At 35.7% G+C, this 23,818-nt stretch overlaps 2 protein-coding genes across 8 annotated transcripts in view; one reads left to right on the plus strand and one right to left on the minus strand.

The window, feature by feature from the left end:
* Positions 1-23,818, minus strand: part of slco1d1 (solute carrier organic anion transporter family, member 1D1) — a 790,174-nt gene that overhangs the window by 743,899 nt on the left and 22,457 nt on the right. The window lies entirely within an intron of this gene.
* Positions 1-23,818, plus strand: part of si:ch211-266c8.2 — a 268,161-nt gene that overhangs the window by 237,829 nt on the left and 6,514 nt on the right. For all 7 annotated transcript variants that reach the window (XR_015484043.1, XR_015484044.1, XR_015484046.1 and 4 more), the window contains 4 exons: positions 2,156-2,283; positions 15,238-15,340; positions 19,281-19,338; positions 19,637-19,710. Coding sequence is in view for 2 of the 7 variants with exons in the window: in XM_087249950.1 (XP_087106076.1) it covers positions 2,156-2,283; positions 15,238-15,340; positions 19,281-19,338; positions 19,637-19,710 (363 nt within the window). In the remaining 5 variants the exon portion in view is untranslated. The remainder of the gene's footprint in view (positions 1-2,155; positions 2,284-15,237; positions 15,341-19,280; positions 19,339-19,636; positions 19,711-23,818) is intronic.

Raw genomic sequence — 23,818 nt, forward strand, 5'->3', positions numbered from 1 at the left:
ATGGCATGAGTGAGAGCAGGCTATGACCAGGGTGGGTTGGATCCCCTAAAATGTTATTTGCCCTAGACAGACAACGGCGTTGGTAAAGTTCCTCGATAGATGTCATTTTGACTCCAACAGACCTTTCAGCTGACTTTATAAACGTCTTAATGGTGTTCTTATCAGACACACTGCTATTCTCATACCAAAGGGAGATGCCATTTGTAAGAACACTCTCAACAGCTCCTCTGTAAAAAGTTGTGAGGATTGATTTGCTGAGATGTGCTCTTTTCAACCATCTTAGAAAGTGCAGTCGCTGGTGCGCTTTCTTCGCAAGACAAGTGGTATGGAGAGACCAAGTCAGGTTATTAGTAACATGGACCCCCAGGAATTTTATCTGCTGTACAGTCTCCACAGCAGTGTTATTAATATATACAGGGGAATAAGTGGGGCGTTTCTTCCTGAAGTCGATCACCAACTCCTTAGTTTTATCAACATTCAGAACTAAATTGTTTTCCCAGCACCACTTTGTGAAGAGCTTTACTTCCTCCCTGTAGTTCCTCTCATCATTATCCTGGATGAGACCCACTATTGTGGTGTCATCAGCATATTTAATAATGCGATTAGTGCTAAGTTTTGCACAACAATCATGGGTCATCAGAGTGTATAGCAGCGGACTCAAGACGCACCCCTGAGGGGAGCCTGTATTGAGCAGAGTGGTAGATGACGAAATACCCTCCACTCGCACAAACTGTGCACACAACATTATGTACTGGGAGTTATATGTGCAAAATAGATTTAATTTTCTTTAAATATTATATTATAAACATTATATGATGAATGATACGTAAACAAGCCTTGTTAACACTCTTCAACTGAAGCTGTAAAGGAGGTTTATTTAAGCTTGAAGGAGTGGGTGATCTTTATGCCACAAAACAGAGCTAAGAATTATCATGAACCTCTGCCAAGACAGAGTTTTATAAAGTGCATTAGCATGGTTTCACTCCAGAAAATGTTAGAGCTGAGTGATATGACGCTATTCATTCACTCTCAGTAATGATTAAATCACACTGAACTGAGCTAAACTGAACTGAACTTAAACACTAAAACCTGAACTACACTGTTCTAGTAACTATGACCATTTATGTGAAGCTGCTTTGACACAATCTACATTGTAAAAGCGCTATACAAATAAAGCTGAATTGAATTGAATTGAATAAACATTGATTAAACGCTTTTACTTTACATGTGTTTGTTGCCTCATTATAAATTTTGTAATGACCAAAATGTATTATATCCTGCATTTTTCATTCTGATGAGCTCTAAACACTCCGTGGTCATGCCAGCTTTTACTGCTTTACAAACCACCTCTCCCTTTTTCAAAATAAGAGTCCAACATACTAGATAAGCTTACAAATATGTACATTTCATATTTACAATGTTAATATAATTCATTCATTTTCCTTCGGCTTAGTCGCCACAGCCGAATGAACCGATAACTTATCCAGCATATGTTTTGCACACTGAACGCCTTTCCAAACGCAGAAGATGCCCTTTCAGCACTGGAAAACACCCATACACACACACACACACCCACACACACACACACTACGGACAATTTAGTTTAATTTATTTAATTTATTATTATATTTAATTAATTTAGTTTCACCATGTGTGGAAAACAGGGAGAACATGCAAACTTCACACAGAAACATCAACTGGTACTCGAACCAGCAACCTTCTTGCTGTGAGGCCACAGTGCTAACCACTGAGGCACTGCATCACCCAATAAAAATGTAAAAAAATATAGTGTTTTTTATTTGTTTACGTATTTTTAACTATTATTAATCTATAGAGACCTTGGGATGAAAAAGTAGCCACATATGCCACTCTAGCAACTGCATATGAACACATAGCATGCTAGCAGCAATCTAGTGTACTTGCAAATTAAAACACGTAGGAAGCACATACTGTAGCAATGCTCTGGCAACTTTCCAGAAAAACCCACCAGCCCTAAAGAGCACCTCATAGAACCCACATGACACCAAACACAACAGACAGCACTTACATTTACAAATAAAACAATGTAAATGTCTATTTCTGTTGCAGAAATCTCCATCAGATGTTGAAGGAAGCCGTGACTGCTCTAATAGTGATTTCATGTGTGTTTCTACAGAATGGAAACCCTCAGAACCCATATTGCAATGGCATTGATGGAGTCATGGAGGCGTATTACCAGAGTCTTAAATCTGTCCAGCTCTACGGTCCCACCAACTTCTCACCCGTCATCAACCATGTAGCCAGGTATGTTCCAACGATGTCAGAAGCCTAAATGTAGCAGATTTGTCCACAGTGTGTCTTTAGTCTTGTGTTGCCAGATATTCGGTGTGACAGCAGAAGATCTGAGAATTTTTGCCTAAATTGAATGTCTGTGGATCATCCAAGAGACCATGTGATGCTTTTTTCTGGGCCATGTGCAACTTAATACCCCTAATAATACCCCTTTTCCATTAAGGAGGGTTGAGTGTTGGTAGTTTCAAAGCACCAGCACTGAACCAGGATAAGGGGTTGTTAGGTTCTTAAAATTTTGCTGGTTAAAGAGTAAGAACTGTTTAATCAGGAGCTGAGGGCAGGGTTAGTGCGACCAAAGATCAACAGAAACTTTTGAACACCATTTTTGAAATCGCAGCTTAAAGCACACCAGCTCTGCCATTCGGTGTCTGTTCACATTGCTTAGCAGTTTATTGACAACTATATAAAGACAGGACCCACTTAACATAATGATAAAGTCATTATCCTCTATTGTAGTATCCATTTATACAAATTAAGCCCTATTCAGATTACACAATTTTGGCATGATTTGCTTGATACAGGTAGTGGGGATTCGTAAATAACAAATAAGCGCTGAGACGCAAGATTCAATCAGTTCTTCTTGTCTAATGTACCATAGTGCATGACAAATGAACAATGTCATGTCTGTATCGCTGAATTGTACCACCAAAAAAGTGGTACGGGACGATATTTGGTATTTTGGTACTTTTAAATAAATGTGTACTGAACCGTACTGTTCTGTACCAAATTGTATCGCTTAGTAGAAACAAGCCATTTGGGTACCAAAAAAGTGGTATGGGACGATATTTGGTATTTTGGTACTTTTAAATAAATGTGTACCGAACCGTACTGTTCTGTACCAAATTGTATCGCTTAGTAGAAACAAGCCATTTGGGTACCAATAAAGTGGTATGGGACGATATTTGGTATTTTGGTACTTTTATATAAATGCATACCGCACCATACTGTACTGTACCGAATTGTACCGCTTAGTATAATAATAATAATAATAATAATAATAATAATAATTAAAAAGGGCTTACCGCACTTTACTGTATTGAATTCTACTGCACAGTAGAAACAAGCCAAACGGGTACCAAAAACTAATTTGGTACAATATTTGATATTTTGGTGCTTTTAAATAAATGCATACCTTACTATGCTGTACTGTACTGAATTGTACCGCTTAGTAGAAATAAGCCAATTGGGAATTCCTAAAAGTTTTATGGTACGATATTTGCAATTTTGTTACTTTTGAAATAAATGCATACCGTACTTTACTGGAACGAATTGTACTGTTAAGTAAAAAACAAGCCAAATGGGTACCAAGAAAGTGGTATGGGACGATATTTGGTATTTTGGTACTCTTATATAAATGCGCACCTTACCATACTGTACTGTACCGAATTTTACCGCTTAGTGGAATAATAATTATAATTGTAATAATAATAATAATAATAATAATAATAATAATTTTAAAATGCGTATCGTACTTAACTGTATTGAATTCTACCACACAGTAGAAACAAGCCAAATGGCTACCAGAAAAGTGGTTTGGTACAATATTTTATATTTTGGTACTTTTAAATAAATTCGTACCTTACTATAATGTAGTTTACCGAATTGTACAGTTTTGTAGAAACAAGCCAAATGGGTACCAAAAAAGTGGTATGATACAAAATTTAGTATATATATACTTTTGAGATAAATGTTTACCTTACCATACTGTACTGTATAGAACTGTATCGCTCAGTAGAAACAAGCCAATTGGGTACTAAAAAAGTGGTATGGTACAATATTTGGTATTTTTGGTACTTTTAACTAAATGCGTACTTTACTGTACAGAAATGAAGCACTTAGTAGAAACAAGCCAAATGGGTATCAAAACAGTGGTATGGAACAATATTTGGTATATTGGTATTTTAAATAAATGTGTACCTTACCATACTGTACTGTATCGAACGGTACCGTTTAGTAAAAATAATCCAAATGGGTACAAAAAAAGTGGTATGGTACAAAATTTGTTTTTTTGGTACTTTTAAATAAATGCATACCGTACTTTACTGTTTTGAATTTTACCACGCAGTAGAAACTAGCCAAATAGGTACCAAAAAAGTGGTATAGTACAATATTTGGTATTTTGGTACCTTTAGATAAATGCGTACAGTACCAGACAGAACTGAATTGTACCGCTTAGTAGAATTAAGCCAAATGAGTACCAAAAAAGTGGCATATATGATATTTGGTATTTTGGTACTTTTAAACAAACACTTTATTAAATTCTACCGTGCAGTAGAAACAAGCCAAATGGGTACCAAAAAAGTGGTATGGTAGAATATTTAGTATATATGTACTTTTGAGATAAATGTTTACCTTACCATACTGTGCTGTATCGTACTATATCGCTCAGTAGAAACAAGCCAAATAGGTACCAAAAAAGTGGTATGGTACAATATTTGGTATATTGGTACTTTAAATAAATGTCTACCTTACCATACTGTACTGTATCGAACCGCTGCCACCAATTAAATGTTACGTGTTTTATGATGTTAAAGTGGGATGCTGTAACATTTAAGTGAGACAGGTGTAATGTGTGCGACAGATCAATAATGAGGCCAGGTTCAGTTACTCTCATTTAAAGCTTTTACTCAATAATTGAATTGAAACATGTAACAATAATAAATGGGGGAGAAAAAACAAACAAACAAACATTTATAATTATTATCTTTAAACAAGAACAACGAGTGTAAGCCAAATCAAAGAAATTAACAAAACAAAACAATCCTTAAATCTAATGTCTAAACTAGGCGTCAAAAAGAAACACAAATAAAAACCGAGATCTTCAGTGTGTACGACACCCGAACTAAACTAATCAAACTACAAAACTCAAAAATACACGGGTGGCAAAACACTCAAACTAATCTAACAAAACATCAATCTAAACTAAAACAAAACGAAACGGATAAGTCCGTTAAATCTTAGTTTAGGATCACACAACCATCATCATATGTTACTTAAAGCCAACAAGCAAGCAACTCGAATTATCACAGTAACTGAGAGATCACAAAATAGACGAAGCATTTGCACAAACGAATTGCGTGGAGCACAAAGCGTATGCCGAGGCAGGGCGCACACCACACACTGGACTGACAGGGCTTTAAATACTTGCGGCTCGTCCTGGGATTGGTGGAACCGGAGAGCGTCATAATGATGATGGACAGAATAATAAACCAATAAGAAACCTAGGGTTGAGCAAACGGAGAGGAGGGTGAAAAAAAACAAAAAGAAAACATAAATCATAACAGGTACGATAATTGGTATTTTAATAATTTTAAATAAATGTGTACCGTACTTTACTATTCCGAATTGTACCGCTTAGAAGAAACAAGCCAAATGGGTACCAAAACCATACAGTATTGAATTTTACCGCTCAGTAGAAATAAGCCAAATGTGTACCAACAAAAAGTGATTTGATACAATATTTGGTATTTAGGTACTTTTAAGTAAATGTGTACAGTACTTTACTGTACCCAATTGTACTGCCTAGTAGAAACAAGCCAATTGGGTACCAAAAAAGTGTTACGGTACGATATTTGGTTGGTACTTTTAAAATACATAAGTAGCAAAGTGTACTGTGCTAAATTGTATTGCTCAGTAGAAATGAGCCTAATGGGTACCAAAAAAGAGCTTTGGTACAATATTTGGTATTTTGGTACTTTTAAATAAATGAGTACCGCACTTTATTGTATCGAATTGTACCAATTAGTTGTATAAACATGTCAAATGGGTACCAAAAAAGTAGTACAGTACGATATTTTGCATGTTGGTTCTTTTGAAATGAATGCATACAATACTGTACTGTATTGAATTGTATCAGTCAGTAGAAACAACCCAAATGGGTATCAAAAAAAGTGCTACAATATTTAGCATTTTGGTAGTTTTTGACTAAATGCATAGCAAATTGTACCGCTTAATAGAAACAAGCCACATGGAGCCATGTCTCTCTTATCATCTTGTCATATTAGTGGCAGTTGAGATGCTAGAAAAGAGATCCTTCGACATGCAACAGCCTGAACTCCTCAAACCGTGCACAACCCCCCCCCCGGTGCATCATCAGCCGAACAAAGTGTGTCACAGTTACACAGAGATAATCCAATCTGAAATGGCCTGCGAGGTGTGATATGTGACCTTTAAATCTCTTTAAATAAGCCACGGAACTCCACTTGCGGAGGTAAGACTATACGATTTGATCATATGCTTTCCCAAATAAGATCACCGCAGCTCTCTTCCATCCATCAAGGAAATAACATTAAATAGCCATTAAAAACTCGGCCTATGAAAATCTGATCGGTGTGAAACCCGCAGGAATTCTAAGTATCAGATGGAGACTGAATATAAGATGGAGGGTTTTTACATTCATGCCATGAATATCAGCTATGTTAGATGCATTAACAGTCATTCCACTGTGCTGGAAAGACATTATAAAGCATTATTGCATGGTTTTATGAAGTACTTGATTCTGACTGGCTAATTACAAGATTCATAGGCATGTTATTCTCAGATAACAACCAGTAATAGTGATAACACAGGCACATCTGAGAAGAGATGAGAAGGAATAGCCTAACTCAAACCAGCAAATTGTAGTCAGGATCCAAACAAAGATACTACATATAAAAGCTATTCAAAAGTGCTGCGTAATATTAAAATGCTAACGGTCTAATCCGATTAAACGATCTATGCTAAGCTAAGCTAAAAAGTGCTCCCGCCAGACCCACAGATCAAATAAATTGATTCAAAAAATGGAAAAACTCAACTGTTTAACAGTAGGAGAGTTATAAAATGAGCATATTTCCTCCATAAACGTGTTCCTTTAAAACCTTCTTCCAGTATTTGTACTCCACTTGTTACAGTATTAGTCTGCAGGTGCATTTCCAGACTTTGATACCAACGTCAGAAAGGATTTGTGTTGAGAATTGCAGAAGATATACATTTAAAATATGGCGATTGTGTCTTATCTCCGACTAAAGCCTCATGTTCTCTTCTAGAAACGAAAAATCTGCCTTGTGTAAAGAAAAGTTTGCACTGCTGGAGGTCAGAATAAAATATGTTAAGGACACAGTGATCAGCTCGTGAGCGTCTGCATCTCCATCAGTGGCAATAAAAGAGTGGATTCATTATAGCTCAATTGCAGCAGCGAGTGTCTACGAGTGTTTCAGAATCCGCATAATAGCCAGGCCCGCTACTGCGCGGAGTAAATTGAGAGAGCGTGGCATTCGCTACCACATTAAGCATAATTGCCGGCTCCTCAGAGAATCGACATTTCGCTATCAAGAAATGCTATCTTCTCTTGTTTTGTTTGGTGCATAGGGGAATGCGGATGGATGAAGCAGTTAGTCTCACAATATCACTCAGTGTTTTTTTGGATCGATTTATTGAAAATATACAACTCAAAAGGAGCATTTTAGCTGAATATATTTGTAATATCTTTAGTGATCTATCAATGTAGTTTCTCATAAGTAATAGGGGTAAAGTTATGGATCAGCCCATAAAGGGTATTATAGATAACAAAAACGAATGAAAAAAACGAAAACTAGAATTTAAAAAAATATTCGTTAACTAAAAATATATATAAAAACAAGAGTTTTTAGGAGCTAGAACTAACTGAAGCTGTATTTTGTACTAACAAAATTTACTTATTTACTCCCAGGGCCGTTTATATATCGATGTTGATATTTAGCCGCACCCTATTGGTGTTTCGTGACATCTAATTTTTACAAGGTGTGTCGTTAGCCCATTGCTCAACCCCCTACCTGGGGTGCGTTTCTCACAACCATCGTTAGCCAACTAAGATCGCAAGTTCTGTTGTTACAAACATAGTTTGTTGATTGGCCGTTTCCCAAGTCCATCGCTCCAACGAACATTCGTTGCAAACTTGAGCACTCGCAACTACAGCTCTGGAGCTGTACTTAGAAACATAGGGCTCTATTTTGACGGTCCACGCAGGGCGCAAACGCTTTCAGGGCGTGTCAGGACGCATTTTTGCTAATTTACGGACGGGAAAATGCGCTTTGCGCCAAGGCGCATGGTCTAAAAGGGTTGAGTCTATTTTCTTAATGAGTTATAGGTGTGTTTTGAGAATAAACCAATTAGAGTCTCATCTCCCATTCCCTTTAAGAGCCAGCTGTGTCGCGCCAAGAGCGCATTCGCTATTTACAGGACGCAAAGTAAGTCTAAGTGGAAAAAATGAGCATTTCACTAGAAAACAGTTAACAGAAAACTGTTAAACAGAGCATCTACTGCATGAGAATGAGAGATAATGGATCACTTTCACTTTCGCTCTTGGATAGGGAAACCTTTACGCACAGACATCAATTAGCCTATAAATAATTAATTTTGTTAGTTAAGGGTAAAGATTTGTTTCAAAACTGTTTCTAAATTAAGTTCTAATTTCCAGCAAACAAATAAATGAACAATAATAACAAAGTGTGCTCAAAAACCTGAGTTATATCCTAAAACACCTGCTGTGCCCCATATGGTCTAAAACCTGACAGGTGGGCAAATCTAAGCTTGTTTTTAATAAAACAAATATAAATATGGATATAATAAATAATACTGCTAATAATAATAACATTATACAAAAGCAAATTGTTATGAATGAACTGAAAAAGCCTCCCGAGATGAAGACATAAAAGCAGTGATTTTTCATATTTATGTAGGCTAGAAAATAATATGTTTTGTAATATTTTAATCCTTTATATTTATATTCTATATTTATTCTTATTATATCCTATATATATCCTTAATATTTACATTTTTTCATATGTAAAGATATTTGCCTATTGCTCTCTTGTGTGTATTAAGCAGTGTGTAAGTGAGGCGCAACTCTGCGCTGGAGTTTAGACCGGGTTAGTTTTGGTCTAATGAAAAATCTATTATAGTTTCTCAAAATAGCAACGCGCCAGCGTCCGCCTCAGAACACCTTCCTTTTTAGACCAGAACGCCTATGGGCGCACATATGAGCGCTAATGCATTTGCTATTTAAACAGCGTAGCGCAACGCCTCAAAACCACTCTTGCGCCAAGCTGAAACTACCAAAAGACTATTGCGCCACACTGCGTCGGGTGTATGATAGGGCCCATAGGTTCTGGCTGTGTTCTATTCCCACTTATGCCCCCTATGCCCTATTCATTTAGAACATTCTAACATTTAAAGTTGGAATTATGAGAGCACAAAGGAATTAAGCTCATCTCTCTTAGGTGTAATTTACTTTCAAACTATTTGTACAATTCAGTTTTTGCGATCTTCATGTTTACAATTGTGCTCCCTTCGCAGTGCACTTTAAAACATTGATGTCATTTTGAACAGACTCATGGCGAAAGCTGTAGGTGACCTGTTATTTAAAAGTGGAATTTATGTTACGCCTCCAAAGCTTGTGAAAACAAAAAGTATACGTTAATGCTTTTAATTTATAGTGGGTTATTTCTTAAATATCTGTACTGTATATGACATGGACCTGCTGGTTAGAACTTTCTGCTGTGGTTTACATGCGTCAAATTGTAAAAGTAGACTTTCCAAAAATAAATAAACAATACCCTACTAATCTGCAATTCCCTCGCTGGCTCCAACGCTAACTGTACTACAATATATACATATATATATATATATATATATATATATATATATATATATATATATATATATATATATATATATATATATATATATATATATATATATATATATATATATATATATATATATATATATATATATAAATAAATAAATAAATAAATAAATAAATAAATAAATAAACAAATAAATATATATTATATATATAAATATATATAAATATATAAATAAATATATAAATAAATAAGACTTAAAGCGTTGTCCAATTTTTGTCAGTGAATTGAAGTTATGCGCCCTGTACGGAACACTATTGTAATGGTGTTATTGGAACAGTGTAAACACCCATCGTCTTCGGTGCACAGGGGAAGGCAGAACTTTTCCCCTCTTTTCTCTACTGGTCTAAAAGGCATCAATCATAATTTGGATTGTGCAGTAGATATTCACCCAGAGATTTATCACACAGACAAGAGTTTAAAGGGATATATAAATAAATCAGACATAGGCAACCAATCGGAATTCAAGATCAAGACCTGACCGTGCAATCGAGGCCTAACCCAATGCCTAAGAAGCAGCCTTGCACACATATTGCTCTTAGGGCTGCTATCTTGTGGGCTGTTGAATTTGACCTTGCAGATGTGTAGACAGGAGATGGTAGTGTTCTTGTGTCAAACAAAATATAACCTTTCTCTGGTTGAGCTTTTATTATACAACATTTATACTGATGATTTTGAATCTTGCACATACATTCAAAGTCAGAATTATTCGCACTAATTTAATTTTCTTTATTTTTTCTTCTTAAAATATTTCTCAAATGATGTTGAACAGATTCAGGAAATGTTCACAGTATGTCTGATAATATTTTTTCTTCTGGAGAAAGTCTTATTTGTTTTATTTCGGCTAGAATAAAAGCAGTTTTTAATATTTTAAACACCATTTTAAGGTCAATATTATTAGCCCCTTTAAGCTATATATTTCTGATAGTCTACAGAACAAACCTTCGTTATACAATAACTTGCCTAATTACCCTAACCTTAACCTAATTAACCTAGTTAAGCCTTTCAATGTCACTTTAAGCTGTATAGAAGTGTCTTAAAGAATATCTAGACCAATATTATTTACTGTCATCATGACAAAGAGAAAATAAATCAGTTAATAGAGATAATTCAGGGGGGCTAATAATTATGACTTCAACTGTATATCCTAATTTACAAAATAAAACTCAAACCCTGAAACTAATAAAAAATAAACTAACACTAAGCAATTTCAAAATATAAAAACTAATAAAACCTAGTAAATACTAATGAAAACGGACTGAATTTAAAGACAAAAACCAAAAACCAAAACTAATGAAACATCTCTAACTCGTATAACCTTGTGGCCCACAGAAATCTGCAGATTTCTTTTTTAGCAAGATGCAAGATCTGTGTGTTTAATTGGATGTGTTCAGTTAATTAGTTTGACAAATGCTGTTGAAAACCCCTCCAAACACACTAATGTGATGAATTTAATAAATTAGATCATGATCAGTATTAAATTAAATATCATATTAAACAACGTAATTAATTAGTATTAAAACACTTCATATAGGTGAACAATCACTGATGACTGTAATATGATTCTGCATACACTAATGAATTCATCAGTCTCTGTTTCTGCGTGTGTTTCATGTCAGTGCGATGTGATCTGTGAGCACTTGTACAGGTGTTATGATATCAATAAATTGGATGTTATTTATTAGATCGCGCGGTGGCGGTTCCTGCACTCCATTGAACATGTGTCGGAAAACTCATTATGTTTTTGTTATTGCACTTCAGACCTCCATGCTCACAAATCCACACTAATTAATGGTTTAAAGGGAGCCGACAGTCAGCGGACTGACACATCCGTATCTAATTTTGCATCCGTTCGGTGGTTTTTCTGAGGATGTGAAGTAAAGGACAGTCCATCAAGTCATTATCACCAATCTGTTCCCCACACACACACACACACTGAGCGTCCAGTCATCAGGGCTGAAGACAGATCCGTCACACAGCGCTGCTCTAATCTCTCTGTGTGTATTTGCCGTAGGTCAAACCCACGCGGTTTAATAATAAACCGCTTTTATATTGCCCTCACAAAGCTAATGTGCTGTTTGTCTGGGTTTCCCACTGGGCACATTTTTCTTTCTGGGGAAAAACTGTCAACAATGAGGCTCTAAAAATGTGTGTTTATGTTTGTGTTCTTGTGTTTCTCTTCCACTCATTAAGCTGACTTACACAAATGTTCAGGGATAGATCACCCAACAGTTTCAGTCTAAACCGGTTTGACTGTCTTTTGTTCTGTTGAACACAAAAGAAGATCCTTTGAATAATGTTGGAAACCTCTAACAATTGACTCCCACAGTATTTGTTTTTCCTACTTTGGAAGACAACGGTTACAGGTTTCCAGCATTCATCAAATGATGTTTTTAGGGACCGAGCGCTGGTGGTGCGTAGACCCTTTTGGAATTGCTCCATTTATTATTATTATTATTATTGTTATTATTGTTCTTCTTCTTATTATTATTATTATTAATATTATTAATAATATTATTTATATTATTATTATTATTATTATTATTATTATTATCTTTATTATTATTATTATTATTATTATTATTATTATTATTATTGTTATTATTATTGTTAATGTTATTATTATTAGAAGTATTATTATAATTATTATTAATATTATTATTAATATTATTATAATTATTATTTATTATTATTATTACTATTTTATTATTAATAGTATTGTTATTCTTCTTATTATCATTATTATTATTATCGTTGTTATTATTATTAATAATATTAATAATATTATTGAATTATTATTATTATTGTTACTATTATTAGTAGTAGTAGTATTAATATTATTATTAATATTAATAATAATAAAATTGGTATTATTATTATTTATTATTATTATTACTACTACTATTATTATTATTAATATGGTTATTATTAACATTAATACTATTATTACTAATAATATTGTTATTATTATTATTATTATTATTATTATTATTATTGTTATTATCATTTTTATTATTATTATTATTGTTATTATTATTATTGTTATTATTACTAATATTATTATTGATAATATTGTTGTTATTATTATTATTATTATTATTATTATTATTATTATTATTATTATTACTAATATCATTATTATTTTTTTATTTTATCATTATTATTATTATTATTATTATTATTATTACTGCTATTATTATCAATAATATGGTTATTATTAACATTAATACTATTATTGATAATATTATTGTTATTATTATTATTATTATTATTATTATTATTATTATTATTATTATTATTATTATTGTTATTATTGATAATATTGTTACTATTATTATTGTTATTATTATTAATATCATTATTATTATTAATATTGTTATCAATGTTATTATTAATATTATTATTAGTATTATTATTATTATTAATATTATTATTCATTATTGTTGTTGTTAATATTATTATTATTATTATTATTATTATTAATATTATTATTGTTAATGTTATTATTAATATTTTTGTTATTAATATTATTATTATTGTTGTTGTTGTTATTGTTGCTATTATTATTATTATATTGGGCAAGGCAGTGGCGGAGTAGGTAGTGCTGTTGTCTCACAGCAAGCAGGTCACTGGTTCGAGCCTCGGCTGTATTAGTTGCCATTTCTGTGTGGAGTTTGCATGTTCCCCCTGCGTTTGCGTGGTTGTCCTCCAGGTGCTTCGGTTTCCCCCACAGTCTAAAGAATTGTGGTACAGGTGAATTGGGTTGGTTAAATTGTCTGTAGTGTATGAGTGTGAATGAGTGTGTATGGATGTTTCCCAGAGATGAGTTGCAGCTGGAAGGGCATCCGCTGCGTAAAAACATGTGCTGGATAAGTTGGCGGTTCATTCCGCTGTGGCGACCACACATTAATAAAGGAACTAAGCCGAAAAGAAAATGAATAAATGAATGTTATTTTTATTATTATTTTTTATTATTATTTTTATTACTATTATTATCGTTCTCCAGAATGAATTGCATCTTCTAAAGTCTAAACTTGCTCGGATACTCACGACACTTTGCACACACCCCTAGAAGTGGCGTTTGATGGACGTTTCCGTTTGATAAAGGTTTTGGAAGTGAATGACTCGACAGCGCCATCTATGCACGTTTGACGGACTGGCCCCTGAGCTACATTTCACGCACACGTATGATAATTGCACACGTCAAACATGCCAAAAGCTTCAAAAAAGTCTCTTGGAGCAAAATCCCAAACCCAACAATAAGTTAGAAATACTTTAAATTTGCTTTTCCAAAAAAGTGCAGATTTTGCCGTTTTCAGGCGTTGTATTTTAACGAACTACTCCTAGGGGTTTTATCAGATCAACACCAAAATCAGCTATTGTCATCTAAAGGCCTTGGCGATGTGAAATTGTTAGCATCTGGAGTTTTCATCGAAGAGCGAGTCCGTAGCGGACTGACAACTTTGCCATGGAGGAGGGAAGTACTTATAACTCAAACAATGTCTGACCTGCCTGAAACATCACGATGACATTCCTCTCCTGAAGACATCTACATGCCAATATTGAGTCACAGTCATAGCGCCACCTGCTGACAGAAGGACGTTTGGCATTTGACGTTTGACGGTTCAAATGTTTTATAAAGTTCCATAATATTACATATAATATATATATATATATATATATATATATATATATATATATATATATATATATATATATATATATATATATATATACAAATTTTACATAATGGAAAGCCATTAGGAAAGAATGCATAACGCTTTGCTTAAATAGCTCTAGAATGAACATTTGTAGGATTTCAATCGTGTCATCTTTGTACTGAAGATCCTGAGAGGAACTGTTTTCATGTACCTAGTGTAAAGGGCATTCCACACAGCCCAAATGATCACAGAAAATACAATGACAAGCACAAGAGTGTAGGATTCACATGAGTTAGCGTTGAGTTACGCTGTAAAAAACATGTCTGTATTAATATGAATTTCATAATCAAACTCTGCAGCTGCTTCATTTATACTGAGGATAAGTTTATTACAACTGCAGATGGATTACCAGCGCACAATAGATTTGCTCGCGTCTCTACAGTTATTAGTGCTTTGTTTACCTCATAAGCTGACGGGAATAATTGTGAGGTTTACTAATAGAGTGAACTGATGTTACAGATCCAGTGTATCCTCCAGTAATGAGATGATTAATGAATATAACCATGCGTTCTCTTCCTCTCCAGATACGCCGCCTCAGTAAAGGACGGATCGCAGTACTTCATCCTCCTCATCATCACGGATGGAGTGATTTCGGATATGGCCCAGACAAAGGAGTCCATTGTTAATGTGAGTGTCCGGGCGGCTACTTTAGCTCAATAGCAATGTGTCAACGGATTAACTCCGTAGTCAATAGCTTTGTTTCCGTCCACCTATTTTTAGCCCAATCCCAGTTCTATTGTATACCCCACTTAAAATCCTACATCAGCATAAAATACATCTACTTATTATAATGTACTGTTCACGGTTGTTTTTAAGTTATTTTCAGGGCTGTGTTTTCTAAAGTTTTCATTGTGTTTATTTTAGTCTAGAGCAGGGATCACCAAACTTGTTCCTTGAGGGCCAGTGTCCTGCAGGTTTTAGCTCCAACCCTAATCAGAGGCTGCGTCTGAAACTGCACACTTCCATACTATATACAGTAGTACGCTAAAATCAGTATGCGAGCCGAGTAGTAAGTCCGAATTCATAGAATTCGAAAAACAGTATGCGAGAAGTACCCGGATGACTTATTACTTCCGGCGAGATTCTGGAGTGCGCATCCCATGCACGCTCCGCTATCCCATAATGCCCTGCGAACGAATTCATGAGTAAAGCGACGCAAATGACGCAGGTAGGTCACATGACTATGCCAAAACGGCGGATGTAGTACGTCCGAATTCCATTCATACTTTTCACGTTCATACTGTATAGAACGTACTTTTCCAACGGCCGATTAGTACGTTTAAATTCAAATGCAGTACCTACTGAGTAGTAGGCGGTTTCGGATGCAGCCAGCCACACTTGAACAAGCTAATCAAGGTATTACTAGGTATACTTGAAACACCCAGGCTGGTGTGTTGAGGCAAGTTGGAGCTAAACCTTGCAGGCCCTCCAGGACCGGGATTGGTGATTCCTGGTAAAGGGTTAGCAATATTAACTGTGAAAGACATGCTGTAAACTGATGAAAAATAAAAGGATGAACAAAGTTAATCTGGGAAGGGACAGAATAGACTGCAGTGGGTCATAATAAATCTGCTTTAAGCATCAGGAATGGAAACAAAGACATGAGAGAGAGACTGACTGACAGAGAGAGCGCTGCAGCCGGGAGGTATCCATATTGTGGATACCTCTCCAAACACTCCCAAAAACAGGCAGAACCAAACCACATACTAAACCGTGACGAGTTTTTAATTTTATTTTATTAATGAACCATCCGTCCCTAATGCAGTAGTTATTGTGGAAGGCGCAAGAACGTTTGGCAGATTACTCACTCGCCAAATTGTCATGTGCTGTATCTGGACTTTAGAAATTGTTGCTCGTCTTCAGCTCAAAAGCGTATGAGCCTCAGGTTTCCTTAGGTCTGGTGGACGTCATGTTGCAAGAATTCTCATATTCATGGATGTAACCAGAAAAAAAAAACGACAACTAACATTTCTGTATTTTGAAGTCTCAACATCAGCCGAAGGTTTGTTGTCTACAGCATCTTACTGCAATGTTTACAGTGCGGGTCCTATATTTCCGGGTTTCTTCCCACCGCAGCCTCACTTTGGTTCTTTAAAATGGCGGCCACGTGACATAAGCGTATACTCTTTTCTGACAGACTGGCCTGTTCTGTTGAGTCATCAGATAATTCTGTAGACGGATGTCAGGAATACTCGGTCACAATATTCCAAGGTACAGTATGTTATTCCCAGATAACAACTGCTAAATAACAAAGGCTCATCTGGGAACTTGTAATCAACTTTGACTGTTTTTGAGTTTTTGAATTGGTTTCAATTCCACATACTTACATCCACGTCAATATTTCCCAGAGATGGGTTGCAGCTGGAAGGGCATTCGCTGCGTAAAAACTTGCTGGATAAGTTGGCGGTTCATTCCGCTGTGGCGACCCAGGATTAATAAAGGGACTAAGCCGACGAGAAAATGAATGAATGAATGTCTTGTCAATAATAATACGTAGGTTTGTTTATACTCTACTCAGCCAGTTTTGTATCTGTCAGCTTGAAATTTTGACTGTTTGCACCAGCTTGTGAATGAATAATATGTTGGTTAGTGTGCACTACCTGACAGAAGTCTTGTGATGGATCCCAGTTGTAAGAGCAACAAATAATAACTCGACTTCATGTTGATCATTGTGGCAGAAGGTGGATTTTTCTGATGAATCATATGTTGATCTGCATCCCAATCATCACAAATACTGCAGAAGACCTACTGGAACCCACATGGACCAAGATTCTTAGAGAAATCAGTCAAGTTTGGTGAAGGAGACATCATGGTTTAGGGATCCATTCAGTATAGGAGCGGGCGAGAGTGGATGGCAACGAAGACATGAGAGAGGAGAAATTGCAAAAGGCACAAAATAAATTAGTACGAATAATTTTAAAAATGCATCCTAGAGCACATTTGCACAAAGAGTCTTTTAATAAATGAGGTATGTTAACTGTTAGTAATAGAGTGTGTTTTTTAAAACTGGGAATGGTACGTAAAATGTTTAATAATGTGGTTCCTAACTATTTGATGAACTATTTTCAAATGGTGAGGCAACAGCATTCATACAGTACTAGGAGTTGGGATTTTAATATTTGTTTATTTAAATTTAGAAGTTTAGTGGGGGAAAATATGTTTTTATATACAAGTGCAATCATGTGGAACAAACTACCAAAAGCAATCAAGGAAATAAAAGATTTAAGGTTGTTCAAAAAAGCTATTAAAAGATGGTTGTTTGGTGAGGATAATTAGTTTGCATGGTGGACGAGGATCTTTTAAATTATATGTTACTTGAGTGTGAATAGGTTGGCGGCTGGAGGGACATTGTGCTGGATAGGTTGGCTGTTCGTACCGCTGTGGCGACTCTTTGTTTTATTCTTCATTAGTATTTTGAAGCCATACATTGTTTTTATTTAACAGAGGACCACAATGGAAATAAGCCCAGGGCTTTATTGTGTTTTTATCCTCGACAGTTTTTTTTTAACAAAGTGTATGGAATACTTTTTGTACAGTTTGTCTAAAATCTGTCAAATAAAAATCAATTCAATTCAATTCAACATCAACAGCTCTAACAAGCGTAATCTAGAGGCCTTTTCCTTTCATATACGCCACTTCTGATATTAAATGATCAACTAGAAGTTATTATTTGCTCTTCCTAAAACTAAAGGCGACAAATCTTTTGTCAGGTAGAGTGTGCTCCATTCAGAAAAGTTTGTTTCTGTCAGCTTTGATTTTTTTTTTTTTTTTTTTATCTAGAGACTGAATAATGCGCAGGTTAGTGTATACTCCATTCACATGTTTACATTTCTGCCAACTTTACGTTTAAATAAAGCATGTTTATGTCAGTTTTTTACTAAGTAGCCGTGTAATAAGCGGGATAAAGTAGATGCAGGATGGTTGTTTTCACAGAACAAAGCTCTTCACTTTTATACAACAGATCAGATTTTGACCGTAACACATTAACGTTGTTATGAATGTAATAAATCAGGTGCTTGTTTGTAGTAAAATCCTTATCAGCGCCCATTGTTTTACATTTGTGGGTTTCCTTGCTGGCTTTTGCTGCTGTAGTCAGGGGAATACGTCTTTGTTGGTAGTGTGATCCCGAAAAATCTTTGTTTGAAGGGCAGTATGGCTCTTCCCTTTGCCTGTACACTTCCAAGTAATGGAGTATTGGGAAGTGTAACAGCTCAGGGGTAGAGTTGGAATTGGGATTTATTTGCATTATTGCATAATAATTAATAACCTAATGTTGTTAACCCAGGTGCAAGTTCTTTAGTATATAAAAAAAATGGCTTACAGTGGCTTTTCTGACTGCAAGAAGTGATGATTTTGTTTTCATTGACTCATTAGATGTAAGCAATGCTTTATTCTGGAGTATTTTAGTTGATATTCCAGTTTAATACACATCTTAGGATGGAAACGCAGCTATTGATAAAGGGTTAGTTCACTGAATAATTGAAATTAGGTTATTAATCACTCTCAGTGACACAATAAATCCTGAAATGATGTGTTTATTGAATGTTAATTGCTTATTGTATTCCAGGCTGCATCTCTTCCCATGTCAATTATCATCGTTGGAGTTGGACCAGCGGAGTTTGATGGTAAGAACATATGACTTTTTTTAGTTAACGTAGACTCTAAAGCAGGATTGTCTTTAGGTTTTACTCCGTTTATGTATGTCGTACATCTTCTAGCACCCTAGATGCTCTGTCTGATCTCGAGCTGGAGCGGACGATGTGATTTAGTGCTGCTGCAGATGAAATGAGCATGTAATGTGACAGCCGTTTCCCTCATTGCTCTGACAGGAACGCAAATGCGTTTAGCAGTAACGCAACCTGACCAAAACACTCAAAACACTAAATCATGCACACCTCTTATCTTTCACATGTGTTTCCTCAGCCATGATTGAGTTGGATGGGGATGAGGTCAGAATCTCATCGAGGGGCAGATATGCTGAACGAGACATCGTACAGGTATGATCACACACAAGTTTCATGTGCTTATGGGGGATTCTAGAATAATTGGTATAAGATAAACCTGTTATTTTATTAAATTATTATTAAATGCATTATTAAAAGTATGTTTGTATGTGGATTTAGAGACATTTAGACTTGAAAATATGCCACTATACCTATTTTTGTCCGTCTCCACCTGCTAAATCTTACATTCTGCTTCAATTTTCAGGAAATAAGTCAATTAAATTTTCTTTTTTTTGTTTGTGTTTACTAATTTGAATAAACATTTGCATGATGTAATTTCATTAATTAACAAAAAAAAAAAACATTTTCTGTCTGTTTATGTAATTGGTTATAGACTGTACATAACTTGTATATACAATGGGTATATGTATGGTAAAATTAGGTACTTCAGATATCTACAAAAGTGCCGTGGCACCAGCGATTACAACAACTTTATATATAACTAAACCTCCACCTTGCAATTTTGGAAAAGTGTGGGTCGTTCTTGAGTTCATGAGTTTTACTCACCAAGAGGTTTTGCAAAATATGTTGTGTGAAAAATGTATTGACTGAAAAATACATGAATTTCTTCACCTTAATGAAATATTTATTATTAAATTGTAATTTTAATAATCTTATAAGTTAATTTTTGAATGTTTGTTTATTTATTTATTTATTTATTTGTTTATTTGTTTTAAACATTTTTTTACTTTTTATTTATATTTTCATTATTAAAATTTGTCTCACGTCTGTAGTTTCATGTTGACACTTAAAAAAACGTCTCATTAAATATTGTATATTTCGATTATTTTTGGGGGGGGGCAATACACTGTCAAACTCATCGGTATTATATATCGGTAAAAGCTAATTTTTTTGTTATTTATTTTGGTTGACGTTTTTGAAATATTTTTTTTATTATTTAATTATTTACCTTATTCAGATGTTTATAAATAAATTGTAATTATTCATTCATTCATTTTCTTGTTGGCTTAGTCCCTTTATTAATTTGGGGTCGCCACAGCGGAATGAACCGCCAACTTATCCAGCAAGTTTTTACGCAGCGGATGCCCTTCCAGCCGCAACCCATCTCTGGGAAACATTCACACACACACTCATACACTACAGACAATTTAGCCTACCGGAGCACCCGGAGGAAACCCACGCGAATGCAGGGAGAACATGCAAACTCCACACAGAAACGCCAACTGAGCCGAGGCTCGAACCAGCAACCCAGTGACCTTCTTGCTGTGAGGCGAACGTGCTACCCACTGCGCCACTGCGTTGCCGAATTGTAATTGTAATTAAACTTAGTTATTGTAAATCTTTTTTTTCAGTATGTATTTATTTTAAATCAATTTTCCTTTTTATTTATATTACATTGATTCTTTTCCTTATTAAAAGTTGTCTCATGTCTCTATTTCATGTTTCAAATGTCCCTTTAAATATTGTACGTTGAGTTTGTTGCCTGTATGTATGTTTATATAATACACTATTGAGCTTAAAGTTTTTCCATTGCACAAATCATTAAATATTTTGAGTTATTTATTTTAATAATCTTTTTATTATTTAATCATTTACCTTAATGGAATGTTTATTAGAGCATTTTAATTTATTTTACTTATTAATCTATTTTAAACCAATTTAACTTATGTAACTTCGGCCTTTCCCGACAGCGAGTAACCGGCAGGTGAAAACACCCATAGAAAATGTTTATTCATATTTAAATTATAAATAACACAATCATATATAAATAATATAAATGAAAACATTTTAACTATATACAGTTTTCTGTGGAATCTACAGCTTACTATTACTGACGAAATAATTGCTAATTAATGAGAAACCTTTATTTAATTCGGAACGTTTATTCATGGATTTACACAACGGCATTGCCTGCAGCAACTGTTTAACGAAGAGAAGATTTGTTCAACACATTTCTAATCATAATAGCTTTAATAACTCAAGCAAAAACAAAAAGCAAACTTTGTTTGAGATTAAGCCGTAGGTCATCATGATTCATTGTTAAACAGCACTAGAGGATCTACAGTCAATGAAAGAGCAACATACAGGGACATTTGTGGAGGACTTCTTTTCTTCTGTCTTCTCGTCATTTGATTGTGGAATCGACCCATCATGCAATGTGAACACACCAGCAACCGGATCAATTCTACCACAGGATTCCACAGTCATCTTATGTGAAAGCAATAGTGATCTGACAACTTCTCGAGTCATTCATCTCCATTGCACTGGCATTCTGACCTAACCGCTCTCTCTCAGCCTCTCGAAATCTAATTTCGTAGTGTTTTCCTGTGCTCCTCCTCCTCTTCTTATAGCTCTACTGTCATCATTATGTCCCCGGGTCACCCGACGCTTGTTAGGAAGCATGTTAACAGGCAGTGTGCATGATCGGCTATCATAGGTGGCTAGGGAGGCTTGTCCAATTAGCCATTCCTTCACATACGCACACACACATTCCACTGGATCTGGCTTCCCGTCGGCCAGCACGCGCTTAAAAGCCCAGTTTTTCTGAACTAAACGGCTGTGTAGTGCTCTCAGAGGCAGCCGTGTCTTCTCTTAGGGTAATTTGGCCCTCTAGCTCAAAGGCGTTTGGGTTGATTGGCATGCTGAGCATCTGATGGCTGTGCCCTCGTTTCAGGCTAATTGCTCTTTTTAGCGTCGCAAATTCTCACTGAGATGCAGATGAATGCGGGACCTGTTTCAGGTTATTTTCACCTGAGGAAAGCAAACATGACGAGTGTGTATAGAACATAAAATCTACGCTACGTGGAAATGAAATAGGATTTTGTAACGTTATGCAAATTTGGCGTGCTTCTCTGTACACCACCAAAACAAAGACTGTATCTGAAATCGGCTTACTCCCTTTATTTATCAGGGGTCACCACAACGGAATGAACCGCCAACTGTTCCAGTATATGTTTTATGCAGCTGATGCCCTTCCAGCTGCAACCCAGTACTGGGAAATACCCATTCACATTCATTTATGCACTCTCATACACTACGGCCAATTTAGTTTATTCAATTATATAGCACATGTGTTTGGACTGTGGAGCACCCGTAGAAAACCCACGCCAACAAGACATGTGAAGTGCCAGGTCTCGAAACTGTAATGAAGTTTACGGCTCTTTGGCCGCCAGGAAGAAGGAGATGAAGAACCGATGCAGTTTTAAAATATTTATTAATAACTGGGACGGCAGTTCCTCACAGAGACTGCCGTCTAAACCAAAAGAAATGGACGGCAACTCCTCACAGAGACTGCCGTCAAACTGAAAGCAAAAGTAAAACAATATGTCTCGGCCCGGTCCTCTCTCGGCTTCCTCTGCCATCGTTCCTCCTCTTATAGTCCAGAGCTCCCTCGGTGGGATTCGAGGCCGGTGCGCCCACGACCCCTCGCCACAGAAACGCTTCTGAAATAACAGATGCTTTGAATCGCTTACTCACAGGACCTGTGTGTTTCGAATCACCTTAGTCATGTGACTTGGGTGTTTCGAATCCCTTTAGTCATGTGACTTGGGTGTTTCGAATCCCTTTAGTCATGTGACTTGGGTGTTTCGAATCCCTTTAGTCATGTGAACTGGGTGTTTTGAATCACTTAAGTCACGTGACCGAGGTGTATCGAAGGACCTTATTCACGTGACCTGAGTGTATCAAATCACCTTAGTCACTTGACATGATTCTTTCCAATCACCTTAGTCACATGACCTAGGTATTTCAAATCACTTTAGTCATGTGACCTGGGTGTTTCGAATAACTTTGTCATGTGACCTGGGTGTTTCGAATCTCTTTAGTCACGTGACCCGGGTGTTTCAAATGACCTTTGTCATGTGACCTGGGTGTATCGAATCACTTAGTCACGTGACCTGGGTGTTTCCAATCACCTTAGTCACGTGACCTGGGTGTTTCCAATCACCTTAGTCACGTGACCTGGGTGTTTGGAATTACTTAGGCTGCGTCCGAAACAGCCTACTACTCACTAGGTACTGCATTGGAATTTAAACGTACTACTCGGCCGTTAGAAAAGTACTTTCTATACAGTATGAATGTGAAAGTATGAATGGAATTCGGACGTACTACATCCGCCATTTTGTCATGGTCCCGGGACCTA

Source organism: Danio rerio, chromosome 4 (assembly GCF_052040795.2).
Source record: "Danio rerio strain M-AB ecotype USA chromosome 4, GRCz13ab, whole genome shotgun sequence".
In the NCBI taxonomy this organism is placed as follows: Eukaryota; Metazoa; Chordata; class Actinopteri; order Cypriniformes; family Danionidae; genus Danio; species Danio rerio.